The 27,507-nt window shown below is 39.9% G+C and overlaps 1 protein-coding gene across 6 annotated transcripts in view; it reads left to right on the forward strand.

Annotated features, from left to right (window-relative positions):
• Positions 1-27,195, forward strand: part of MFAP3L (microfibril associated protein 3 like) — a 52,305-nt gene extending 25,110 nt beyond the window's left edge. For 4 of the 6 annotated variants that reach the window (XM_056560884.1, XM_056560892.1, XM_056560874.1 and 1 more), the window contains exons 2-3: positions 12,689-13,026; positions 19,051-27,195. In XM_056560884.1, the coding sequence (XP_056416859.1) occupies positions 12,702-13,026; positions 19,051-19,883 (1,158 nt within the window). In that variant the 5' untranslated portion in view covers positions 12,689-12,701 and the 3' untranslated portion in view covers positions 19,884-27,195. Of the gene's footprint in view, positions 1-298; positions 320-11,519; positions 11,638-12,688; positions 13,027-19,050 lie in introns of those variants that run through there. The other 2 variants (XM_056560897.1, XM_056560903.1) reach the window with 2 other exon arrangements.
• The last annotated feature ends 312 nt before the right edge of the window (positions 27,196-27,507 follow it).

Below are 27,507 nucleotides of genomic sequence, written 5' to 3' on the forward strand. Positions count from 1 at the left end.
AGAGGTTCCTTACTGCAACATTTTGGACTATGTCCCACAGTCTGTATATATTTGCTGTTGCACTATGGAAATGGATCATTTAATTGTATCAAATCATTATGGGGGAGATTTATCAAAACCTGTGCAGAGGAAGAGTGGTGCAGTTGCCCATAGCAACCAATCAGATTGCTTCTTTCATTTTCCACAGGCCTTAGAGGCCTGTGGAAAATGAAAGAAGCAATCTGATTGGTTGCTATGGGCAACTGGACCACTCTTCCTCTGCACAGTTTTGATAAATCTCCCCATATGTGCTTAGTGACCGGGATATATATTAGATAAGGTTCTAATCCCTTTTTATTTAGTATAGTTTCTTACATAAAATGTATACAAAGTTGGGCGACCACCATAGTTGTGCTGCTTTGGAACAAATCATACTGGCCTGTGTCCAACATAGGACAAAGATGTCTTTTCAAGTCCTCTCAGTAACTTGGAACAAAGAGGGGTTTCACCAGAGGGTTTTTTTAACCAAGCCTCTTAATAGTGGGAATACTCTGGTTTTGAAAGACAGTGTGGCCAGTGTGTTTACCAATGAGAAAACACGAGGATGTAGAAAGTTAGCAGTCTCTTAATGTGGGCAGTAGAGATGAGCGAAGTTACCGTGATTCGATTCGTCACTAACTTCTCGGCTCGGCAGTTGCTGACTTTAGCCTGCATAAATTAGTTCAGCTTTCAGGTGCTCCGGTGGGCTGGAGACTCTCTCCTAGGACTGTATCCACCTTTTCCAGCCCACCGGAGCACCTGAAAGCTGAACTAATTTATGCAGGTTAAAGTCAGCAACTGCCAAGCCGAGAAGTTCGTGACGAATCGAATCACGGTAACTTCGCTCATCTCTAGTGGGCAGTGATGTGTTTAATGTTTTCATTTTAGGGTCCCATATAATTGGGTAATGCCATCTGAAAGAAATGTGCTGCATGCTGTAGATCATTTAATGTTAGGCAAAGTTCACTATTGCAAATGTATCACAATTCTGTCACAATTTGTTTCCATAAAAAATTGATACGCATGCAGTGTGCCACATTTATTATGTCTTTTCCTGCCGCATCAGACAAGGGTGCAAGAATTCAGGCAAAAAGGAGCATGGCTTAAAATGTCAACAAGAATCAGTAGCCCTTAGGCACATGAAAAGGTATATAACCTTATCAGTCAGTCTTCAGTTGTCTCCTTGAAAAAGCCACGTTAAGTGGTGAAACATGTAGGAGTGGACAGTGTGTGTTTTTAATCTGTTCTCTAGATCCTGGTCCTCAATAAATAATACATGTATAAGGAAAGTGCAATTCCGTATGTGGCAGGTGCCACACGACAACCTGAAGCTTGTGGTGCACAATAGGCTGATGTACATACAACACATCTTATTGAGTGAGAGGGACTGATTTCCCCTCAGGATTAAGTGTGATAATATATTGAGTGTGGTACGCCTATACATTAAGTGGCAGTTAATGTATAACTCATAGTATCTTGGACATGGATGCACTATATATCGAGTGATTACAGTTAAGATGGAAGATACAGGACAAATTGGGACTAGAATTTTAATGCAAAAATGCAACAACAGTGTTGTTATTGAAAGCTTTGAAATAGGCGCTGTCACTTGGACATACTTTGCATAGCTCAATAGTCCACGCAAAAATATAAGAAACTTTGTAATAGATCTTACTAGACAAAAGTGCTTCTTTCTCCTGTTTATAAGAATTGTTTTCCCCTCCCTCCTGTTTCTGCTCAAATCTTCTCTAAAATCAGCTCAGCTTTGTCCTGTGTCTGCATGACAAGTAATAGAAGTCTATGGAGTGGGGGGAGGAGTGAGTTCCGCCCACCACTTCTGGGAGAACTGCAAATTAGAGATGAAAGCTGCGGAGCATAAATCTGCCCTGAAAAATACCTATTAACAAGTTATATAATGGCAAGAAATAGTGCACAGTGCAGCTTATCTTAAAATGTCAGCTGAAATGATGGGCACGGGATTAAACAGCCTTTTTGAACATTATAAAGTTTGGGGGAAAGACCCCCAAGTAAACTTAAAAGGTCATTCTACAAGGCTATTGTCCACATCTTGGCCAGAGACAGTATTTGCTTCAGTTGACCAAATTTACAGTTCTGGTCTACACCACATTTTTGTAAAGCATTCTGTGGTAGATGTTGTTTCTTCTTGGCCATTGTCCCACCCTAGACTGGTATTGTTCTGATATATCTGAAATTCCAAGGGGCATAATGAAAGATCAAGCAAAAAAATGAACCAGTCTTTTTTGCAAATCCTCCACTTTCTGCAACCTCCACCTTCTATTCGAGAATGAAAAGGAGGATGTGTACATAATTGGTACTTGCAGAGCACGCATCACGCCAAGCTATTTACTCATTTCTGCTGCCTGGTTACAGTCTTTTCAAAGCGTTGCTTCCTTCATACATGTAAGGGGGTTGGCAAGCACGATATGTTCACTGTATAAGGAAATCAGTGCACAGGTGGTGAAGAGACTGACCATTTATCCAATTACAGATTTATACACGGAGCTAACATGCTGCTGCTCAAGTTGGCATCTTCCTGTTGCTTTCTTCCAATCTGCTTACGAACATTTTGAATATGTAAATTAATATATCTCATAGGACCAATGTAATTGAATAATTGAATATAGTTTCATTTCCATTGACACTTTTGCTTGCCAGTGTGGTTTAGTTCCTTGGCTCTGCAAATGTCCTCTTGGGGTTTAAAGGCTTGAGCTCAAACTATGGAATGATATGCCAGTGCTCCGGTGCCTTATTGCAAGCAATGGCCTGTCAGCAGTGGAATACATAGGATCGAAGGGGGCCCCCGATTATGGTGTACAATTTTGCCTCACAGGGCAAAAAGTTTAGGGTGTTTTTTCTCTGTGCTTTCCATGACCCATTGGCCAATTCTCATGTCCATATATTTTTTTGACAATGCAGATAACTGGAGAGGAGAATTATACCGTTTTTTTTTACTAATGAAAAAAAAAATTTAAAAAAACTGGGGCTTACTACTTCTATGATATGTACGTACCATAGCCATGCTCCCCAGATGGTCCTCGCAGCTCTCATTCAGCTCCATCTGGTCCATTAGTCTTCTATATTCTTCTATAGTCTTCTGCTTCCTAGCTGAGCACTCATTGCCTCAGCCTATCACAGCAATATCCTGTCTCAGCCAGTGATTGGCTGAATGAACAGGTCCTGCCATGAGCACTAGTCTCTGAAGCAGGAATAAGAAAGAAGACCAGGGGACTAGATGGAGCCGAACAGGAAATATTGGATCTCTGTATTTTATTTCCTTACCTACCCTGCACCACATCAGATTTTTTAAAACACTGAATAACACCTTTTAAAGCATAGTTGTCTTTTTGAGTAATTATTTAGGATATGCCATCATATGTGCATATGAGGAGTAGCACTATTTCTGACCATTATATATAACTTATAGGCGTCATCTCTAAATTTGTGTTTTTCATGAGCTAGTGGGTGGAGCCTGGCCTCTATGATGGCTCCCGTACACTACACACAGAGAGGAGGGTCCCTGCTCTGCTATATTTCTACAGCACATCCTTAGTAGTGATGAGCGGTATATGCCATATTCGAATTCGTGATATTTTGCGAATATATGGACGAATATTCGTCCTATATTCGTGAACTTTGCATATACAATATATTTGTGGTTATTTTTGCATGCACATATGCAAATGCGGATAGCTATCTTCCTATCTAGAAAAATTGAATATCTGCAGCAAACAGATTCCAAAAAATCTAAATTTATTCCAAAACGTGTCAGTAGCAACGTTTCGGCTAGCTCACCTAGCCATTCTCAAGGTGAGCTAGCCGAAAGTTGATACTGACACTCACGTTTTGGAATACATTTTTATTTTTGGGAATCTGTGTGCTGCGGATATTCTATTTTTCTGCATTACATATGGACCCCTGACCCAGGTCTGGACTCAGCGTGCACTAGTATCATTTTTTGTGACATGCTGCTACCCTATCTGGATAGCTACCTATCCATCTATATTATCTATCTATATTATCTATCCATCTATCTCCCAATATTCACAAATATGAGGATATTCATGAGAATTCGCATATTCTCATATTTGCAAACATTTGGTTTCAAGTCGAATACAGTAAGTAGTATAGGAGTCTTCTTTAGACCAAAAGCTGGAAGCAGGGAGGGATGAGATCACTGTGATGTGTTCTGTGGGGGAAAAAAAAAATATTCATAATTGCGAACATATAGTGCTATATTCACCATATTCACGAATATGCGAAATTTGCAATAAATATTCAAATTGCGAATATTCACGCTCAACACTAATCCTTAGAAGTAGCAGCATGGAGGACGTTATAAAGCTGTACTGAAAAGTCTGAGCTGATAATTATTTCTTAAGTTGAGACATAATACTCACAGTAAACTTGGGTAGTCTATTTGCAGGCTTCTGTCTCTATCTAGTCACATAACGACCCCCCTACACACACACACACACACACACACACACACACACACACACAGTCTTCTTTCTCTTCCCCTTCCCCTATTCATAGACTTGTATGGGCTGTGCAAAATAGATACAAAGCCCAACATACCCCCATTGATTTTATTGTGGTCCTTTGGATTTCCAATCGTGTCCATCATTCTACTGGAACATAACTGGGCAAAAAATTGGTTTGTTCTATTAATTTGGTTAAAACATCAGATTTAATGAGGATATGCCAGCTCTCCTGAAATGTCAGATTTAGTAAATACTTGTATTCACCATAAAAGGACAACTCATTTTTCTTAGAACTGTGCATCGTGTTATTCCTGTTATTCATCTCCAAAGTTTTACTATTCCCCTTGTTATTGACACGGTCAGTAGTAATTGGACAATATAGGACTGTGAAGGTACATACACTTTTTCACAATAAAATGGTAAAACTCAGTTATTTATTCATAAATTTCCTGGAGGGACAACTGAGCAATGGCATGATACACAAATCTCCAGAATTGATAATTTTGAGAAATGAAAATATTTAGTTAAAGAAAAAGTAATTTTCAAGGAACAAAATTTCAAATACAGACAGGCATGCTTTTCCCCCTTGTTTCTTTTTCCATGGTCAGAGTGGTGTTTTGGATCATCACACTAGAATGTTTATTTTTATATGTTTTTGGCACTACTTTCTTTAGAAACTGTTCCACAGTATTACTTGGCTCCAGATTAGATGTAAATGTTCTTTTCTTTCATAAATGGCAATAATTCTCATTGACTGTTTCATGTGTTGCCCTTTACAAAGCATAGTGGTGTAGGAAGATCCATGTGACCTGCATTTTAGCAAAGAGTCTGGTTACTGTTCTAAAGAGTGTAAAGTAGTGTTATTATTCATTATTATTTACTTGTATCTGTCCCACAACGATTTGGATAGAGACCGACAGAGCTTATGAATATTGAAACAGGTTTTTCTGGTCTTTTGACATTATTTTGCTTAGTACTGTTGGACTTTTGAGGAAATACATAAGAGGACAAACACAATATCATACTGTTAAAACTTTAAAAGGAAATGTATATGGATGTAATGTATGTTTTAATATTCTTGAAGTGAGTTTTTTATACCGAGGCAATAAATACCCCTCTTAGTTCTTTCGCTATAAAAAAAAAACTGTTTGTTTAACCTTTTATGCACGTGGCTACCTTGTTTCCGTGTTAAAGAAGAAATCTTACAGTATCTATTGTTTTCTATATAAGGCAGCTGTAACCAACCAGTAGCTCAAGAGCTATATATGGCTTGTGAGTTACCACTGGAAGGGTGGTTTACCATAGGAGTTGTACCAATCTGGATGGATAATATTGTCAATTTTTAACCTGAAATATTTATCTGCAAATTGTTTGAATTTGAGATTTATGGCTGAACCATGTTTAAGTTTTGTGTAAATTAAAATGAATCATAATGTTCAGTATCACTGCACCTTCAGACCCCCTTTTAAAATATAACTTTTATTAGATTGACAATATACAAATTAATAATCCAAGGCTTTTTATTAAGTGTTACACCGATACCCTTTACTAGATTATAATAATCTACATCTTTATGACATATAATAGGTCAATTTCACTGTAGATACTTCTAGAATTGTTTATTAAAGAGTACCTGTACCAAACTAAACTTCTAATATATTGTTCCTTATGTAATTATAAGACAATTTACTATTTTCTTGCTGTTAAAATTCTCAACCTTTTTATATGTTTTTAATGTGATTTGAAAAAAAGGCCACTAGGTGGCTCTGTTCTGTTCCCTGTGCAAGTCAAACAGTTAGTTTGGTCTCCTCCTGACCTGGCAGGAGACCAAACTCAGGAAGTGCATGTGGGGCATGGCGAAGCACAGCTTTCACAGGCTTCATTGACGTTGCACCTGCTGCTGGGGAACGCCCACTTTCTCCTGTCGGGAGCTCACACAATGTGAGCAAGGGGAAGGGTAGGATACAGAGCTTTTTAAAGCTCGAGAAAAAAAGGGCGGAAGGGGTGTTCAGATTAGTTAAGGATTTAATCTGAGTTAGTTTATAAAATATGATATGGTGACAGGTACCCTTTAATGCATTAAGTGCTCCCTGAATAGCTGTGCCTCATAGAAAAACCCATGTTACTTACATTTGATGTTTTTTGGAACTTGTAGCTTGGAGAGCAAAGAAAACAAATGCAGAACATGTGCCAATGATACACAAATAAATCAAATGGAAACGTAACCTCTAATGTGTATAGAGGACCATATAAAGAACCAACTTCAAATACAAATAGAGTATTACCTCCAAATAAATGTACAAATAGGTTTCCAAAAAGCCCAGATTTTAACTCTAGGTACCAAATGAGTTTCAATGTAAAAAAAAAAAAAAAAAAAAAAAAGGAGCATGACTGCTTATATGTAAGGCTGTACCGACCGCCTGGGTAATGACTGGTATACATTATATCCAACTAGGTTAGACTGCATAGAAAACCAAAGTTGTACAATATAAGTAATAACTACCTGAGGCAAAAATTACATGGACAAGCAGGGTCCATACTTAGCATCTGAACTGCATCACTTAGATTATTATAACTGATACCCGGTGGCACACAGTGAATAAAGTATAAAAAAAAAAAAATATATATATATATATATATATATATATATATATATATATATATATATATATGAAACAAATGGTGGAAGCAGCAAACTTTTTCAATAGATAGAGATGGTGGGTGCCCGTGGATAATAACCTGATCCCAGTCGTAGATCAGGTATAGACATCCAAATACCAAACACATTGCTCCAACGGCACTCCAAGTAGTTTAAAGCAAAAGCAGTGTTTATTGACCCATGGTCAGCAGTGGATGTGACGTTTCAGCGGCATCTCGCTGCCTTTCTCAAGCATGTTTATATATATATATATATATATATATATATATATATATATATATATATATAATCAGTCATGAAATTATTCAGGAAAATGAAGTATTTCTCACAGAAAAGGATTGCAGTAACACGTATTTTGCTATACACATGTTTATTCCCTTTGTATGTATTGGAACTAAGCCAAAAAAGGAGGAAAAAAAGCAAATTGGACATAATGTCACACCAAACTCCAAAAATGGGCTGGACAACATTATTGGCACCCTTTCTAAATTGTTGATAAATAAGATTGTTTCAAGCATGTGATGCTCCTTTAAACTCACCTGGGGCAAGTAACAGGTGTGGACAATATAAAAATCACACCTGAAAGCAGTGTCTGCATTGTGTGTCACACTAAGGCTGCTTTCACACTATGAACATTCATCCGTTATTAAATGTCCGTTTTCTCTGTAAAAACGGACGTTTAATAACGGATGAAATAAAGGGTGCTAACGGCTGAATAAATATTCATCTGTTACCCTTATCCCTCATGTATGGCCAAACACCTCTGCCTACAGACTCCCACAGCCGGGACTACTACTGCTCCCATCATGAAACAGACTTGTTTCCATGATGGGAGTAGTAATTCCCTGGCTGCAGGAGTCTGCAGACAGCTGGGGAGGCTACATTAGTGCTTGTACTACTACCCCCATCATGGAACAGACTCTGTTCCATGATGGGGGTTGTAGTACGGGGGCTGAGGGATTGATCGCATCGGGTTTCACTTCTGAGACCCGATGCGATCAAAAGTTATTAAGCAGGGGAGCGGGCGGCATGCTCCGCAACCCTGCGATGTATCAGTGTGTTTTAACTTTCATTTTTGAATCCCCTGTGGGGAGCCCTGAATGGCCGATCAGGGCCCTCAGCGAGAGATTGAAAAATGAACTTTGAGAGTAGCAGGGGCCAAAGAGCAATGTGGGGGCCAGATATATAGCGCTGCAGACAGAGGGGGGGGGGGCAGACATATAGCCTATATATCTAGCCCCACAGCAGCGCATTAGCTATGACCCCCGCCTGCGCATTAAATATATACCCGCTGGCGCATTAAATATATACCCCCCCGCCGGCGCATTAAATATATACCCCCGCAGCGCATGTATATGTGCCCTCGCAGCTTTTCTATATACATATACCTCTGCTGCCATATGAATGAAAAGTATTTCTATTAGCAGCGCATAGTGTTGGCTCCCGGCTCTATGCGCTGCTAATAGAGATACTTTACATTCATATGGCAGCAGAGGTATATGTATATAGAAGAGCTGTGGGGGGCAGACATATAGGGTTATCTGCCCCCCCCCCCCCCCCCAGTGCTTCTACATACATATACCTCTGCTGCCATATGAATGAAAGGTATTTCTATTAGCAGTGGATAGTGTCGGCTCCCGGCTCTATGCGCTGCTAATAGAAATACTTTTCATTCATACGGCGGCAGGGGCATGTGTATATAGAAGAGCTGTGGGGGGGCAGACATATAGCGTCATCTGCCCCCCCAATGCTTCTACATACATATACCTGCGGAATCTGTAGGCGCTGCGGAATCTGTAGGCGCAATATAAATATATAAATAAATAAATATACCTCTGCTGCCTTATGAATGAAAGGTATTTCTATTAGCAGCGTATAGTGTCGGCTCCCGGCTCTATGCGCTGCTAATAGAGATACTTTTCATTCATACGGCGGTAGGGGCATATGTATATAGAAGAGCTGCGAGGGCACATATACATGCACTGCGGGGATATATATTTCATGCGCCGGCGGGGGGTATATATTTAATGTGCAGGTGGGGGTCATACTTAATGCGCTGGCTGCGGGGGGGGTTAGATATATAGGCTATATGTCTGCCCCCCCCCTCTGCAGCGCTATATATCTGGCCCATCTGGCCCCCCACAGTGCTCTTTGGCCCCTGCTACTCTCAAAGTTCATTTTTCAATCTCTCGCTGAGAGCCCTGATCGGCCATTCAGGGCTTCCCGCGGGGGATTCAAAAATGAAAGTTAAAACACACTGATACATCGCAGGGTTGCAAAGCATGCTGCCCGCTCCCCTGCTTGATCGCATCAAGTCTCAGAAGTGAAACCCGGTGCGATGAATCCCTCAGCCCATGTACTACAGCCCCCATCATGGAACAGACTTTGTTCCATGATGGGGGTTGTAGTACAAACACTAATCTAGCCTCCCCAGCTGTCTGCAGACTCCTGCAGCCAGGGAATTACTACTCCCATCATGGAAACAAGTCTGTTCCATGATGGGAGTAGTAGTCCACCCTCAGCACTGCAGGAGTCTGCTGATGTCACCTCTTCTGAGCATGTTCAGAAGTAATAGCGGATATAATAAACTGTGTGCAAACGGATGACATAAAGGCTCATCCATCAGCCATAGACTTCAATGTTAAAAATAACGGCTGTTAATTTACCCGTTTCTTGTGACGGTAGAAAAATTAGTGCATGTGCCGTTATTTCTTCCGTCACAACTAACGGCCGTTATTCATGACGGACTATAACGGGTCATAAAGGATAATCAAAAAATCCCATAGACTTTAATGGGATTCTTTAACGGCTGTTTACCAGGGCTTTTCTAACGGACGTTTGTAACGGATGAATTTTTATAGTGTGAAAGCAGCCTAAGCATGGAGGAGAAGAGAACTGTCTGAGGACTTGAGAACCAAAATTGTGGAAAAAAATTAACCATCTCAACGTTACAAGTCCATCTTCAGAGATCTAGATTTGCCTTTGTCCACAGTGCGCAACATTATTAAGAAGTTTGCAACCCATGGCACTGTAGCTAATCTCCCTGGGCGTGGATGGAAGAGAAAAATTGATGAAAGGTGTCAATGCAGGATAGTCCGGATGGTGGATAAGCGGCCCCAAACAAGTTCCAAAGATATTCAAGCTGTCCTGCAGACTGAGGGAGCATCAGTGTCAGCGCGAACTATCCGAAGACATTTAAATGAAATGAAACGCTATGGTAGGAGACCCAGGAGGACCCCACTGCTGACACAGAGACATAAAAAAGCAAGACTACATTTTGCCAAAATGAACTTGAGTAAGCCAAAATCCTTCTGGGAAAACGTCTTGTGGAGAGATGAGACCAAGATAGAGCTTTTTGGTAAAGCACATCATTCTACTGTTTACCGAAAAAGGAATGAGGCCTACAAAGAAAAGAACACAGTACCTACAGTGAAATATGGTGGAGGTTCAATGATGTTTTGGGGTTGTTTTGCTGCCTCTGGCACTGGGTGCCTTTTAATGTGTGCAAGGCATAATGAAATCTGGGGATTACCAACGGATTTTGGGTGGCACTGTACAGCCCAGTGTCAGAAAGCTGGGTTTGCGTCCGAGATCTTGGGTCTCCAAGTAGTACAATGACCCCAAACATACATGGAAAAGCACCTAGAAATGGATGTCAACAAAGCGCTGGAGAGTTCTGAAGTGGCCAGCAATGAGTCCAGATCTAAATCCCATTGAACACCTGTGGAGAGATCTTAAAATTGTTGTTGGGAAAAGGCGCCCTTCCAATAAGAGAGACCTGGAGCAGTTTGCAAAGGAAGAGTGGTCCAACATTCTGGCTGAGAGGTGAAAGAAGCTTATTGATGGTTATAGGAAGCGACTGATTTCAGTTATTTTTTTTCCAAAGGATGTGCAACCAATAATTTTTTCCAGCCCATTTTTGGAGTTTGATGTGACATTATGTCCAATTTGCTTTTTTTCCTCCCTTTTTTGGTTTAGTCCCAATACATACAAAGGGAATAAACATGTGTATAGCAAAACATGTGTTACTGCAATCCTTTTCTGTGAGAAATACTTCATTTTCTTGAAAAATTTCAGGGGTGCCAACATTTACGGCCATGACTGTAAATATTTACATCATATGTCATGACAGGTTTCTCCCCCATTGCTCCAAGTCTTCCTCTAGAGCAGGGATCTCAAACTGGTGGCCCTTCAGATGTTGCAAAACTTCAACTTCCAGCATGCTCGGGCAGTTTTTGGCTGCAGCCATCGGCTTTCTGGGCATGTCCAGGCATGCTTTGAGTTGAAGTTTTGCAACATCTGGAGGGCCACCAGTTTGAGACAAATCCCCATAGCAAAACTCTCCTGCTCTGGACCCTTCCTGATTCTGACAGAGGTGTCAGCAGAGAGCACTGTGGTCAGACTGAAAATAATTCCAGATAGAAAAGAACTTCCTGTGGAGCATACAGCAGCTGATAAGTACTGGAAGGATTTTTTAATAGAAGTAATTTACAAATCTGTTAAACTTTCTGGCACCAGTTGATTTAAAAAAAATTCCACAGGAGTGCCCCTTTAAAATATTGTAGTATTGGAACATAAAGTATACAGTATTAGAATTTACCCATTCAGTGATAAACCCAGAAACTCTTGTAATGTCTCATCCCTAGTTCAATGCGGCTCTGGACTAAGGACAACATCAAGAAAAGTTAACCATGTTGCTTCCTTTTTCAAGTCTTAAAGTGAAACTCCTGCTTCGGATATATATACAGTGAAACCCCTTTTAAGGAGACCATTCTCTAAAAAATGGTCTGTGTCTGGCTTTTAAAATAAAATGACCACCATGCATAATGTATGTTGGACTTAAAATCCATCACATGAATTCTAGTTTGGATTAGAAAGTAATCTTCCCAAAGAGTTTGTGTTTTGGAGAGGGTTTTGTTATCTCTTATTTTTCTACCACTAAAGTACATGGAGACCATCAAAAACCAAACCTATGTCTGCATATGTATTGTACAATAACTTTATATTTCATTGACATTATGCTGTATGTACCACTTTTCTGGTGTTTTTTACCATGACAAAAATGTGAAATAAAAAACAATGGTACAAACTTTGGCACAAACAAAATGAAAATCATCCTCTTGTTTGGCCGCACTTCATATACACGAATAGTAAAGTCCCTTACTAAAAGCACTCGCCTGTTCTTATGATAGAACACTGTATAAGTAGTTCAGACTGTATGTTAAAGGAACAGTTTCACACTGTGTACGGCTCCGTTACAAACGGCCGCTAAGGGCTCCTTTTTTATTTTATTTATTTAAAAAGAGAGAATGCCTCAAGCCCTGTACTAGGATTATTAGCATCAGTTTTATAGGGAGTGTTTATTTTAGCCCATTTAGTCTTTGGACTTTGTCATCAATAGTTAAGGTTTATTAATATGCCATTTTATAAATTTTGAGTTTTTTGTGACATATGAAATAATTATTATTTATTATAAATAATCATAAAAATGAATCTTTTTGTTTTGCAGGTTTGGCGTCCTGATGGGGCAACCATGCTCCTGCCTCCTACGCTTGCTCAAACATTTATTCAAGGAAAATATGAGTAGCTCCAACTTTTTCTGGTGCCCAACATTACTTGTTTTCCTTCTGTTTTCACTGGCTACAGCAATACACTCGGAGGAGACCAATAATCACACTTCCAATGGTTCCGAAGCAGTATTGGAATCACTACCTGTGATCACATCTAGGGTAGATCACATCATTGTGAAAGAAGGAAACAGCGTGATCATTCACTGCAATATTGAAGGCAACCCTGATCCCCATTTCCAGTGGTATCATTCCAAGGAGTATCTACGAAAAGAAAATGGTAAATTCCAATGATAAGAAATGTGTAAAATGTAAAGATACTATAGATTCATGTTTCAGTAATTAAAACTGTATACAATGGGGGAGATTTATCAAAACCTGTCCAGAGGAAAAGTTGCCTAGTTGCCCATAGCAACCAATCAGATTGCTTCTTTGATTTTGAAGAGGCCCTGTTAAAAATGAATGAAGTGATCTGAATGGTTGCTATGGGCAACTGGACAACTTTTCTTTGCACAGGTTTTGATAAATCTTCCCCAATGTCCTTTTATACAGCTCATTATTTAGATACATATATTGACATTTGGTCAACAGCTTTGTTTTGAGAACTCCCCTTCACTGTATGTGTTCTGTTTGGGGAATATGGAGAAAGCTGCTGCCAGACTCCTGCAGTTTATCTGCTAGTGAACAAAAGGATTTGGCAGCATACCCAATCCTACTTTCACTCAACATCTGCTGTCAGGTGACCACTATCTGCATTAGGTAGTCATTGGGTCCTGGCAAAATCGGCAGATTCAGGCGACACAGATCTAAAGTTTGTGGCTAGATTTAAATCGTTTTCCCACTAGATAGTTAAATCCTTTGTAATGACTGGGGGTCTGATCACTGGGATCCCCTGTGATCTCAAGAATGTTGGTCCCTGTGAGAATGGAATGGCAGTGCACTTGCGTGGCAGCTGCTACATTCACTGCTATGGGACTGGCAAAAATTGTTGAGTGAGTTCTCCCATTTCATTCACTCGGGGAAATTGAGGATCACAGTTTCTAGATTAGAGATGAGCAAACTTACATAAATTAGATTTGTCACTTTAGTCTGCATAAATGAGTTCAGCTTTCAGGTGCTCTCGTGGGCTGGAAAAGGTGGATACAGTCCTAGGAGACTCTTTCTGTATCCACCTTTTCCAGCCCACCGGAGCACCTGAAAGCTGAACTAATTTATGCAGGATAAGTCAGGAACTGCCGAGCCGAGAAGTTCGTGACGAATCGAATTTTACTGTAAGTTCACTCATCTCTATTCTAGATCATTGGGGTCCTTTGGATTTGTGATGCATTGTTTTAGTGGGAAAATCCCTTTAAATATTGGTCCGTTGGATTAACAGCAATAGCTGGTGGCATCAGCTACTCGTATGAGTTCATGAGATGTCACTAAACTTCATTTTGCAAGTAGCGAGTAAGTATTTATTAATCCATGAATAAAGCAAAAAAGTAGCCAAAACCTCTTTCATGAAAGTGAACAGTCACAGAAATTTCTGCAACCATTCTGCCATGTGAATTTACCCTTAAAGCGCAACTGTCATGGAAATTATACCCCCCAGACTAATAACATGATAGTATAGATGATGATACGTGTAATGTAGCTGTACTTTTGGCTGCTGTTTATCACTCTTTATCAGCAGGAAAATAGTTTTATCATGGGGTCAGCAACAGTCGGGTAGGCGTGGCTGGGGATCGTAATGCCCCACCTCCGCCACGCCTATCCCCTGTAAGTGAGCGCTGGACCACTGCGTGATTGACACACAGGTCCCCACCCCTCGATGTCCATGATGTGCGGGCCGACGTGACTCCACTGAGCCTATACATATAATGTGCACCTTTATGTTATATGATATACAGTGCCCGTACTCCTCTTCTTTCTTCTCATGGTGCCGGGGCCGCGCTGCTTCTACTTTCACTATAGGCAGAGAGCTCATTCCCGTTGTCTGCCGCCAGCTCAGTGCGTCTGCGCAGTGCTAGAGGCAAGGAGCGAGCTCACTGCCTATAGTGAAAGCAAAAGCAGCGCGTCTTCAGCACCATGAGAAGAAAGAAGAGGAGTACGGGCACTGTATATCATATAACATTAAGGTGCACATTATATGTATAGGCTCAGTGGAGTCACGCCGGCCCGCACATCATGGACATCGGGGGGTGGGGACCTGTGTGTCAATCACACAGTGGTCCAGCGCTCACTTACAGGGGATAGGCGTGGTGGAGGTGGGGCATTACGATCCCCAGCCACGCCTACCCGACTGTTGCTGACCCCACGATAAAACTATTTTCTGGCTGATAAAGAGCGATAAACAGCAGCCAAAAGTACAGCTGAATTACACGTATCATAATCTATACTATCATATTATTAGTCTGGGGGGGTATAATTTCCATGACAGTTGCGCTTTAAGCAACTTTTTAATTTAATTTTAACAGAGTCTTTAATATTATGTTCTTTTATGCCTGAAAGTGAATCCCTTCAAAGCCTTTAACACAATAGAGCTATCGTTGGATCATGTGCTTTATATTATGTAGCTGAAATAGTTCCTAACACAAAAGCTGAATCAGATATCAAAGCAGCCATTCAGTAAGTGTAATTTTCTCCTCAGAGTGATGATCTTACTTTTGGGCATTCAGGTAACATGGAATACTAAAGATGATCTCCTCCAGCTCCATTATTGCAACCTGTTTCTTCTGGCCATTCAGCAGCTTCAACAATTTTGGCTGACTGTAGCTTCAAAATTAAAAGAACAAATAAAAACCTCACATAAGATAATATTTTTTGCCTTTCTTATGTCCTGTATTACAATTTTCAAAACTCGAAAATGAAAACTGAAAAACGTAGAGGAGGCCAAGATTAGGATGCACATGTTGCCTACACACTAAGCATTGAACAATTGGCTGGTAGGACTCTTCCAGTTAGCAGGAGTAGTAACCGTACCAGCACTTGTACACATAGTGAAGGACTCACCGAAGACACTTTTATGGCAGAAGCAATCATACTGATTGCACATTGCAGGGAACGGAGCCCTATAATATCGGTAGCAGCACAGGAGCAAGGAGGGTAAGTGTGTGTGTGTTTGTTTTTTTATAACTTCCCACTCCCTGGACAAATGCATAATAACCTTGCTGCCCGGATAACCCCTTAAATCCCATTACAGTTCATTTTCATGCAGGGGGTCAGAACTCAAGCCCACTCCAAACCCGATGGGTTCCAGCTACTTTGAGCATTTGGGGGCTGACGCTAATGAAGCAATCTATGATGCAGACTATTTAACTATATAAATGCAGCTGTCAAAGTTGACAGTGCCTTTTAAATGGCCTTATAAATTTTATTGGTGGTGCAGTGGCTTGGGTCGACTGCGCTGATTCGTTGTTATGGCAGCCCAAGGCCTTTGTTAGGCTTCTGTGGCTGCCAAGTATCTGCTATTAATATACTCTGACTATGGCAGGCTCTACCAATAGAGCACATATCTAATGGATTAATACAGTAGATAACTCATGCAATGATCTATATGATCAATCAAATAATTGCTCATTCAAGTTCCCTAGGGGGACTAAATATTGAAATAATAAATAGCTTGTACAAAAAATTGAAATAAATCCATCCCATAATAAAAATTCAATTCACCCCTATTTTCCAAATAAAAACATGTAAAAAATATAGGTATAGCCGCATGTGGAAGAAATATTAATCACGTCACCTCCGCAAAAATGTAATAAAATATGCCATCAAGAAGTCCCATCTAAAATGGTAATGCTGTACTTTTAGTAACAGCTGTGCAAGGTACTACAGAGTTGTCCCATTCATATGAATAGGGAAAAGCTGCAGCAAACATTGATGAGCTTGAGGCGCTCTGATGAACGCTGTGACTCCTTCAGCTGATAATGGGGGTGCTGGGAGTTGGACATTAGCTGATATTAATGGCCTGTCCTCCAGATAATGCTTTAAAAATCCTAGGCTCTGTATATTACACAAAGTTTGGTAAAATACACATTTTCTGTGGATAGGGGACAAGTGTCTGATTGTGGTTATCTTTGGTTCTTCCATAGAAATTATTATTCAGTAGCATGCACTCTCTGAGAGCCGGAGCCCCATTCTGGATACTATGGGGGGTCCCAGCGGTCGGACAATTAACAAATCTGCCACTGCAGTACTGGCCATGTTCCGCACAGTAATATCCCTTTAATGCACTGACAACTTTTTAAACATTGCAAAAAAAATTAGCCACTTTTTATGCCAAAAACCTGCATATTGTAAATGCATATTCAAATACACCCCCTTACCCCCCCCCCCCCCCCCCCACTGTTTTAAAGCTATTGTTCCACAATATTAGCCACTTCAGTGAGGAAGTCATCTTCCTTGAACTTCAAAAGGATCACTGGATGGGAAGTTTGTGCATAGGAAACTGTCAGACTAGTGTATATTTTAGAGCTTTTAGTGTATAACCATATTAAGTTACTATAATATGATTTCAATCTCCACAGTAGCTCTACTGCTACCAAGACTAAACATTAGCACAACCTGTTCGGGGGTTATTTCCTGTTATTCAGATAGTGTTCTCAGGAAATTGGAACAGTGGTCCTGTTTTCAGATTCAAGTACAGCAGCTGCATTCTTCCAGCATATTCTGGTGTGTGTGTGTGTGTGTGTGTGTGTGTGTGTGTGTGTGTGTAAAATGCAATGCATGTCTGAACTATTTAAAGTTCGTCATGTACTGTGATCATTGTAAGATTTATTTTTCCTCTGAAATATTAGTGTTATTACTAAAAGAGACAGTTAAATTGGATTTCCTACCCTTACACCACAATGTCCTACCTGAAGGTCCATCATGCAGAGATTTCCAGGTGCTTTGAGAACTTCATGATACCACCTGTACCCACACTTACTGGAGAGGTGTCCTGAGAAGTTTTCTAATGTATATAAAAATATTCTAAATATATCCAGTGTGTACCTGCCGTCAACAAAATTTTTTATGTAATACAGATAATACCATTATATGTATATTTGTAATATACATTGATTAGAAAATGTGTATTTTTTTTGTTAAATAATGCTGCCCCTGCAGCTATTGTCTGTGGGTCTCTATGAAGAGTCCAAATACAGGAAGTGAGGGCAGGACTAGCAGGGCTCTGTGCGGGCTCCTGGCTTGTCAATGATCCTTCTGTGTGAGCCAGGGGCAGGTCATAGAGCCTAGTGCACAGAACCCTGCTTGTCCTCAGTGCATATAGCCCGGCTTGTCCACCCTCACTTCCTGTATTTGGACTCCTCATAGAGACACACAGACAATTGCTGTAGGGACAAAAATACACACATTTTTTTAACCAATGTATATTACAAATATACTTATAATGGTATTATCTGCATTATATAAAAAGTTTTTGTTGATGACAGGTACACTTTAGTCCTTTTTATATGAATCCTAATTCCCTTGTTTATGTTGCTCACACTGTCTGCAGTTAGGCAAGCATGACACTTGCCCTCAAATCTCATGTGGAAACTTCCTCACCCCTCAGAGCTGACAACTGACTGCTCTGTATACTGAGGTTCTCTGACACACCCCCAGCTCCCAGGGCAGGCTTATCCACAAGCTGGGATCATGTACAGAGCCTTCTTGTCTCTCCCACACTTCCTGTGTTTTGTCACAAAGACAATAGCTTCAGGGACAGTTTTTGACAGTGGAGAGACCGCTAGTGGTAAGAAGTATGGAGCATTTTTTTTCACCCAAAAATATACACATTTTTTAATCAATATATATTACAATATATATGTACATTTAATGTGCTTATCTACATTACATAAATGTTTTGCAAATGACATGGCCCATTAAAAAAATGAAAAATTACAAACAAATCGTCAATAATTCTTGATATGTTTCACATAAAAACTTGGTTTAAACAATGTCATTTCTGATGACACATTTCGTTTCAAATACATTCTTATAACTTCAAAAGCTACTCTTGCTAACTAAGAGTTTTTTTCTCCCTCTATGACAACGGATTCACATTTTCCTCAATATTGAATAATTGTTGCAGCCCTATAATGCCTATAATATGAGGGTTACTCATTGGAATTTACGTTAAATAGTTTTGATCTTGTGACCAGCTTGCTCTATGTGAGGTCATCCAGCACCATAGAAGCTTTGCCACCTTGTTTTTGGGTACTTCTGGTCATGCGACGTACTGTTTAGACTTGAGAATTTGCTGGGAACTTTTACACAACTTTAGGACAGGTAATGCAACTACAAACTAATGTGTGTGTTTTTCTTTTTTTTTTTATTTCAGAAGGAAAATTGTGGATTCTTGATAGTGGACTATTAAATATAACTACTGTGTCATTTGAAGACCGAGGAAAGTACACGTGTGTCGCTACTAACTCTTATGGCACTGTGAATAATACAGTTACACTGCGGGTTGTCTTTACCTCTGGGGACATGGGCATTTATTACATGATAGTCTGTCTGGTGGCTTTTACTATTGTGATGGTGTTGAATATAACACGATTGTGCATGATGAGCAGCCATATAAAGAAGACTGAGAAAGCCATAAATGATTTCTTTAGGACAGAGGGACCAGAAAAATTGCAAAAAGCTTTTGAGATTGCAAAGAGAATACCTATTATCACATCTGCCAAAACACTCGAACTTGCCAAAGTTACTCAGTTTAAAACAATGGAATTTGCCCGATATATTGAAGAACTGGCTAGGAGCGTACCCTTGCCGCCACTTATTATGAACTGTAGGATCATAATGGAAGAGATCATGGAAGTGGTCGGTATGGAAGAACAAGCACATACATTTGTACGACAGGGTGCGGTTGGTCAGGAAGTTTGTGATGTGGATGACGTGTTCACCATTCCTAATGCTTTACAAAGGAGTGATTCTCCAATGGCGGATTCGGATGCCTCCTCTCTTCATGAACCTCCTCGGCAAATTGCCATTACAGTCTCAGTTCATCCAATGACAAAGAAATCGTGTCTAGATACAGACTCTCAGGACAGCATACAGTCTTTTGTGAAAGAAGATTCTACATCAAAAACATCTGTGGACACTCCTGAGCCAAGTGAACCTCCAGCTAATAACCCTACTACATGCATTATATACGAAAGCCATGTCTAGATAGGAAATCTATGCAGATCACTTATAGACACAAAGAGCACCTTATAGAGAAGATGTAAAGAATTATTGCCACTTAGCCTTACTAGAAGAAACCACCATATCATGCCATTCTCCTAAATCATTTTGTGGCTAAAGCTGCTGAATCTGCTTACTGAGTAGAGCTGTATGGCATTATATTATTGCTGGTACCACTGGATTTTCGCTCACATATTTAAAGTATAATATAGAGATATCTCCATCTGTTACAGAGCCAAAACAGTTACAGTGGAGTCTAATATATCAAGTATGTATTTATCATTTTGTGGTTTATTCACTTGCTTAATTCTTGACATTGTTCTGGCAATGGAAGTGTCATGGTACATTTGTGAGTATTGTTTCAGATTGGAATCGTATTACCAATGAAGGTGAATGGCAGGGAGCAAATGCTTGCCTAATGGTATCTCCCCTTGGACAAATAATGGAACTAGCCATGGATATGTGTTCCAGATGCATTAGAAAGCCCATGGGCCTTGTCACTAAGCAATCTTGATTGTTGCTTTGTCCTTAAGTGTAAGATCAATATACAGTGTCCTTCAAAACAGATTAGTTGCTCAAAGGGGTCAGGTTAAGTGATTGTATTTTTGCCAAAATCAAAGTGAGCTCTTTTCTCTGTAGGTTAAGAGCTATTCTGCCTTGGTATCCTGTACACTAAAAAAAGAAAAACCATGTGAGCTGAGCTCATGTAAGTGGCACAAAATACCAAAGAGCAGAGATTACATAGTTCCTTTCTAATTTAATCCACTATACTGTGAGTGTCGGTAGAAATATTCCTAGACACACCCTGGGAACTGGGCTGAGCTGCCCAACTTACAGACCTGTTTGCTGTCAGACAGGATCTGCCATCTTTATTTATATAGTACAATTTGTTCATCGGCCAAAAGCATTAGACCGGAGATGGTAAAAATGTTCTTTGTAAACCTTTTAATTTTTTTTTTTTTTTTTTTACGGTCTAATTTTTCCATTAGACATCAGAGCCTTTTAAAATGTAACATGTAAGTTACTCATAAGTTATGTTTGGCAGGTCCAGCTAACGTCAGCAGGATAAAGTTGTAGTCTAATGTCTAAGGAGGCTTCCATGTAGGGCAGTGGTCTGAAACTGTGGCCCTCCAGATGTTGCAAAACTTCAACTCCCAGCATGACCGGATGGCCTTTGGCTGTCCGGGCATGCTGGGAGTTAAAGTTCTGCAACATCTGGAGACCCACAGTTTAAGACCACTAATGTAGGGTGTGAAATATATCTGACAGTTCTGTATTTGGATTTTTATGTCCATTTCTATTGTTTTTCCTAAGATGTGTGGCACTTGAGATGTCTAGTAGCTTCCCCTTCCACACTTTAATAGAATTAAAATGCTAATTCAGGCAAAGTAATCTATTAGGTTAGGACCTGTGGTGTCTTTAAAAAAATTCAGCTCTCTCATCCATGTCTAGATGTCAGCGCACAGATTATTTTGTAGATCCCTCTACTCCACAGCTCTTGGTGGCGTTAGTTTTGGTTCCCAATATGCTGATGAGCAGAAAATACAAAAGTTATCCTGTATCTTGGTGCATCACTCAGACCAAGGTATAGGTTAAGTTAGATTTATTAAAAGAAACAACGTGTTTCGACACTGGACAAGGGTCTTCATCAGGTTAATCTGATGAACACCTTAGTCCAGGGTCGAAATGTGTTGTTTCTATTAATCTACCTTAACCTATATCTGGGTCCCAGTGATGCGCCAAGATACAGGATAACTTTTGTATTTTCTGCACATTTACCAAACATGAGGATCCCCAGACCAGGTCCATCCTGAGGCTGCTCACCAGACAAGTTCTTTCCACATGCTACTGGGTGTAAATCGTTGCCATTTGGTAAGGGCAACTATTTACACCCAATTTTTTTTTACATATGCCTGACTATCCCTGACAGGCTTCACTAGGGGCAAACTAGGCTTTCTCTTTTTATTTCCCTACATTTTACAATATGCTGATGGGGGTATTATCTGTCAACTAGACCTTCACCACTCTTCAGTTCTTAATGGAGAGAACAGATGTTAACAGAGCGTCAACCTGAGCACCCAGTTTAACTATGTCTATGCATGCATTGGCCTATGAGGTGCCAAAACTCATGTCACCAAAAAGGGGTATGGGGGCTTTAAAAAAAAATAAATAAAATACGCACACATCTATGGACAGGCAACTAGACATGGATGATGCGAGCTAACAAAAACATGGCCACTTTTTCAAAAAGATTATTGCACTTTTTCGTAAGACTGTGTGGTATTGGAACTCTTTTCCTATACCAGTGCTGAGCTGCAGTGCCACAGTCTTTTGACAAGTGTGGCTCTGTTCTTGGAAGAAAGCATACATGGTTTTATAATCACATGAACCCTATTAAATTAGGATCAAGGGTATGACCCAGACTGAAAGTGCCTTATGCTCCAGTTATAACTTAGGCTCTTAAATTGGTTGTCTACACACAATTCTTGTCAGCAAATTGTAGTGACGGTATGTCAACCTAAATAAACGCAGAAATTGAGTATTCCTTGACCTTTCCAACAACCTATGGACAATTTTATCAGATTGATAGTTTGTGGATTCACACATGAATAATTGACTCAATTAACAAGATGACCTTCACGGTGAGACGGTTGCAGTCTTAAAATAGATTTTCATTCTTTAAACCATTTGTATCTGTATACCTTCTACACCGAGAGTAGCCACATGTAGCTTGCAGGTCTTTCTTATGTGGCTCCTGAATATATAGTTTATTTTAGATATGTGGTGGATGCTTCCATGACTGAGGCTCCTAAATGGCAGCTAGCCTTCATTGTGGCTCATAAAATCAAACCAGCTAGACCTCGCTGATAGGGTATGTTGACAAATAAGTAAAAAAGAAGAAAAAAAAGCAAGAGGTTTAAAATCCAAATGCACACTTTTCGATATCGTACACTGTTAAAAAATGGGAAATCTGTACAGTTAGGCTGCATTACCTAAGGTTGATCTGTGTGCCTCAAATAGGGATTTTTACATAACAATAACAGGGAACCTGTTTTCGCTTTCATGCTGCCTGAACCACAAGTAAACAGGGCGGTCCCCAGAGGCCTTGAAAGATTGCTACCTGTTTGAGTAAAGGGAGAAGCTGCCAGGGCTTGTGGGTTAGGCAGCAAGTGATAAGTTCACTTTAAAGAATGGAGTAAATGCCAGTACAACATATTCTGATAAGTTCTTTCTTAACTACTTGATTTAGAAGAGCTGCAGGATATGCAAACTATACCACATAATGCATTAGTCCTTGTGAAAATGATCAGGCCAGAACCGTATAAGAATGTCATTGAATTAGAACACATTAACAGGCTGGTCCATCCATACTTGTATTCTAGTTCCGCTGGCCTGAAGAGCCAAAGGCTTCCTTTTACTAGTTAATTAGTTTACAGTAAATAAAGATGGCTTACCAGGATTGTAGATGCTGCCGAACCCAAAGTCCATATTTCCAATAAGGAGCACTAACAATTACCTTTGTTGAAAGCTGCCACAGGACTTTTTAGCCAATGTTAAAGTGTAATTGTATGAAAGTGTCAGCAACTTACCTGTCCACGTTCCTTATCTCATAGTTTCTGTAATAGTTCTTCAGTCCATACCTGACATTTTTTTGCCACCTAGAATTGCCATTTTTGCATTTAGTTTTGACCTCACCTCAGACATAAAGGCTTACCAAGATTTGTCACCAGATAATCTTTCCCAAGGCAAATTGTTTGATCTCAGGCAGTTTCGTCTATGGCTTTTGGAATAATTTCAATATTCATTTTTGTCTAGCCATCTGAAAAATACTGGCACAAAATTGGTTAATTTCCAGATATTACTGGTGGTACAGTCTCAATGGATTTTATTATGGATTTGCCAATGTCACAAGGGAAGACAGTGGTCTGGGGGGGGGGGGGGGGGTCAACAGATTTAGGAAAGTATGTCATTTTGCCGAGTTATAAAAAAAAATTGGCTTCTCTGCTTGTTAATCATATTGTACATCTACCCAATATTCCAGAAAATATTGTTTTGGATAGAGGTGTGCAATTTTGGAGATTGAATATTGCTATGTCATTCTCTCCTACTTTCCCCCATGAAACCAATGGCCAGATAGAACACTTGAATCAGTTCTTAGAGGAGTATTGAAGATGTTTTTTTTGTGATCGGTAGTCTAATTGGGTGTCACATCTAGTTCTCAATTGACATAAGAACCATGACCATAGTTCCACTAATGTGTCCCCCTTCATTTGTAATTATGGGTTTCACCCTCATTGAGCCTCAGTATCTACTTCTAACTCATAAAATCCTGTGTAAGTCATTGTCAAAGATCTGTGCACAGCATGGGCTCAGGTTTAAGCGATTCTGAGTAACTCCCAGGAGACCCAAAAGAGAGTGGCTTAAAAAAAAGTGTTCTGTTTTTTCCCCGGCATTTTCTGTTGGTGAAAAGGTATTTCTGTCCACACACAAAATTTACACCTCAGGGTACCTTCTGGAAAACTTGCACCTTATTACATTGGTCAGTATAAAGTTATCAAAGTGGTTCATCGACTATTCCATATGAAGCATAGAAAAACAGGGCAACTCACGATAGATGCTTCAACTTCTTTATTCTGGCAAACAAAGACATAGGACAATGTACATGGGCACGTGTGGATGGACAATACAGAAATCCTTCTAAGAGGCGACTGGTGCCATTTCACGCTATCCAAGTGCTTCAGCTGGCCTTGCGTCACTTCCTTAGAGACTTAGTTAAATAACCTCCAGTCTGGGTAGTCATAGTAACAATACACAAATAAATTAGTGTTAGTTTTAAACCATCTCTAAAAACATGCAAACAAAGGAACATATTATAACAATACAATAAGCTCATTTCGCTCATTTAGTCCAAGTAGACCTGTTGCATCCAGTCTTATGATCCACCTGGCCTCTTTCCTGTATCTGTTTGTAAAATTGTGTTTTTTATTATTTTATTTAAGGGGGTATTGTCAAATGTGAACATGAGCCTAGAACATTAAGTTTTTTCTTTTTAGTTTTTAATAATTTTTAATAATTGGTATTTTTTTACAAACAGATACAGACTTAAGCCCCATGGTAAATACAAAACCAATCATTACATATAAAAAGAATAAAACTATTAGAGATTTTTTTTTTAAATCTGAAGCCAATAAGAAAGAAAACCTGAGTTGGTTAAGTGAAAAAAAAGATGGTTGGAAACTTTAAATGTGGCTCATGTTCTTTTTTGCAATTTAAACGCACAATGTAAAGCCATAACATTAGGAGGACATAACCTAAACATCAACCAATTTATCACTTGCCGATCTACTCACATTGTGTATGCCCTGGTATGTGCATGCAATTTCTATTACATAGGAAAAAGAAAACTACTGCTTTTCCGCAGGATCAGGGAGCACTTGGAAAAGAGTGACGTGCGCCCGAGATGGTGTGGATAAGCATACCTTGTTGCAAAGGAAATAGGCCCGGTGGATCATAAGACTGGATGCAACAGGTCCACTTGGACTAATTGAACAAAATGAGCTTAGTGTATTGTTATATGTTCCTTCATTCACATGTTTTTAGAGATGGTTTTGAACTAACCCGAATTTGTTTGTCTATGATTACTATGACTACCCAGACTGGGGGTTATTTAACTACGTCTCTAAGGAAGTGATACAAGGCCAGCTGAAGCGATTGGATAGCGTGAAACGGCACCCGTTGCTTCTTTCTGTATTGTCCGTCCGCACTTACCCATGTACAATGTCCTGTGTCTTTGTTTGCAAGAATAAAGAAGTTGAAGCATCTATGGTGAGTTGCCCTGTTTTCCTATTCTTCACATGGAACTTTGTATCTACTACTGTTGCTAACAGTGAGCCCCACCATATGCAAGTATAGCAGCTGCCGCACATAGGGGGAAGTATATCTGCTGGAGGGAATATACTACATTACATTGCAGTGCCAAGCTATTTTCCTCTTTGGATATTTGGTTTATCCACTATCCTGCCATCTTAGTTGCCTGATTCATTTAGGATTCGCTATGTATTTCACGGGTCATTGTTAAGAAATATGTTGCATAACTCTAGTGATCATTCAGGGGGAATTGGAGTATGAGGTCTCAAATCCTTGCCCGCAGGAAAGTCCTGGGGGCCTTGTAGTATCTGGTTTATTGGAAGGACTATGGTCCAGAGAAGACCATATGGATAAATTGATTTAAACATTCAATGGAAATTATACTGAGAAACCTTCTCCAGCTGTTAAGGGTCCTAAGGCCCCAGGGGGGTACTGTCAAGGACTTACGTTTCATTGATCCCACACTGAGCCTGGTTTTGGCTCCTTTGCCACACCCATCATCTTCACTGTGCTACGGGTTTCTCAGGAGAACGAGAGGCATGGCAGGGGTTACTGGCCAATCAGGAGGCTGGGACAAAGGTCCATTCAGAGCTGGGGCTGGCATACCATGCTTCCTAAAAGTGTATGTACTTAAACTGGCATCTGCTGGCCACAGATTCCTATGATCGGTCTGTCTACAGCCTTCATTAGTTTTATTGAATACTCTGCTATCCCTAGATTCTGGCCTTCAGCTAAATTCCTTGACTCAGTTGCCTGTCATTTTGGATCTGATGTTATAATCCCAATTTGACCTTTGCTTTTTTTGTGTTTCTGCATCTGGTTCTGATTTTGTACTTTGTTGCTATCCTTGTTCCAACCTAGCTTTCTGGTTTACTCTTTTGTGTTCTGATTTTGTACTTTACTTGCCCATTTAATATTATGCTGACCTGTCTGGCCTTCCCTTGCTTCTCTGTGCAAGTTAATCAGTAAAGGGACAGTCGTCAAGTTGGGAGCCACCATTTAGGGCCAATCATCTAAGTAGGTAGGCACAGTGGCTGGGGTGAGAGCAGGGCTGCAATGTTCCCTACCTATCATTACAGAAAGTTTCTAAGAAAAGTTAACAATAAATCATGGCAAGCCATGCATTTTTTTTTTTACATAAATAGAAACTTGCACCAGGATGTTGGTAATCCATGTATATACAGATGTCCTTGCTATGCTACTGTACAGCTGCTTTTGTAACTGTGAGAACAGTGATGCCATTATTTCTCTGTGCCTGCAAACACCTTGTATATTGACTGACCAAATAGCCATTACTTCTGTGCAGTGACAGCAATGACAGGCATGGTATAATGTATTTGTGGAACCTTGTTCTTTTTTTTTGTCTCTAAACAATCTGTAAAAGCTGTAAAACCATCTACAAAGCAACATAATAAAGAAACAACTGCAATATGTCTTTGGTTTCATTTGTTTAAAATTTATTTTGGTTCTGGTATGAAATACTGTAAGTTTTGAGAAAAAAGGGAAAAAAAAAAGACATTTTTTTTTATAATGTGCAAATTATAAAAGTGTAATGGAGGCAGGTTTGAAGACTTGGTGCAATGCTCAGGCCATCCCTTGAGCACCGTTTGCGCCGCCCTATTCATTAATATGCATGTCCTCCTCTCCCATATTTCCATGATGTGGGAGTCCCGGACCATGTGACCACTCTACTGCAGCGCTACCGTACATGGGCCATGGCCGCAGTGCAAAGTGCTGTGTA

This window comes from Hyla sarda, chromosome 1 (assembly GCF_029499605.1).
Source record: "Hyla sarda isolate aHylSar1 chromosome 1, aHylSar1.hap1, whole genome shotgun sequence".
In the NCBI taxonomy this organism is placed as follows: Eukaryota; Metazoa; Chordata; class Amphibia; order Anura; family Hylidae; genus Hyla; species Hyla sarda.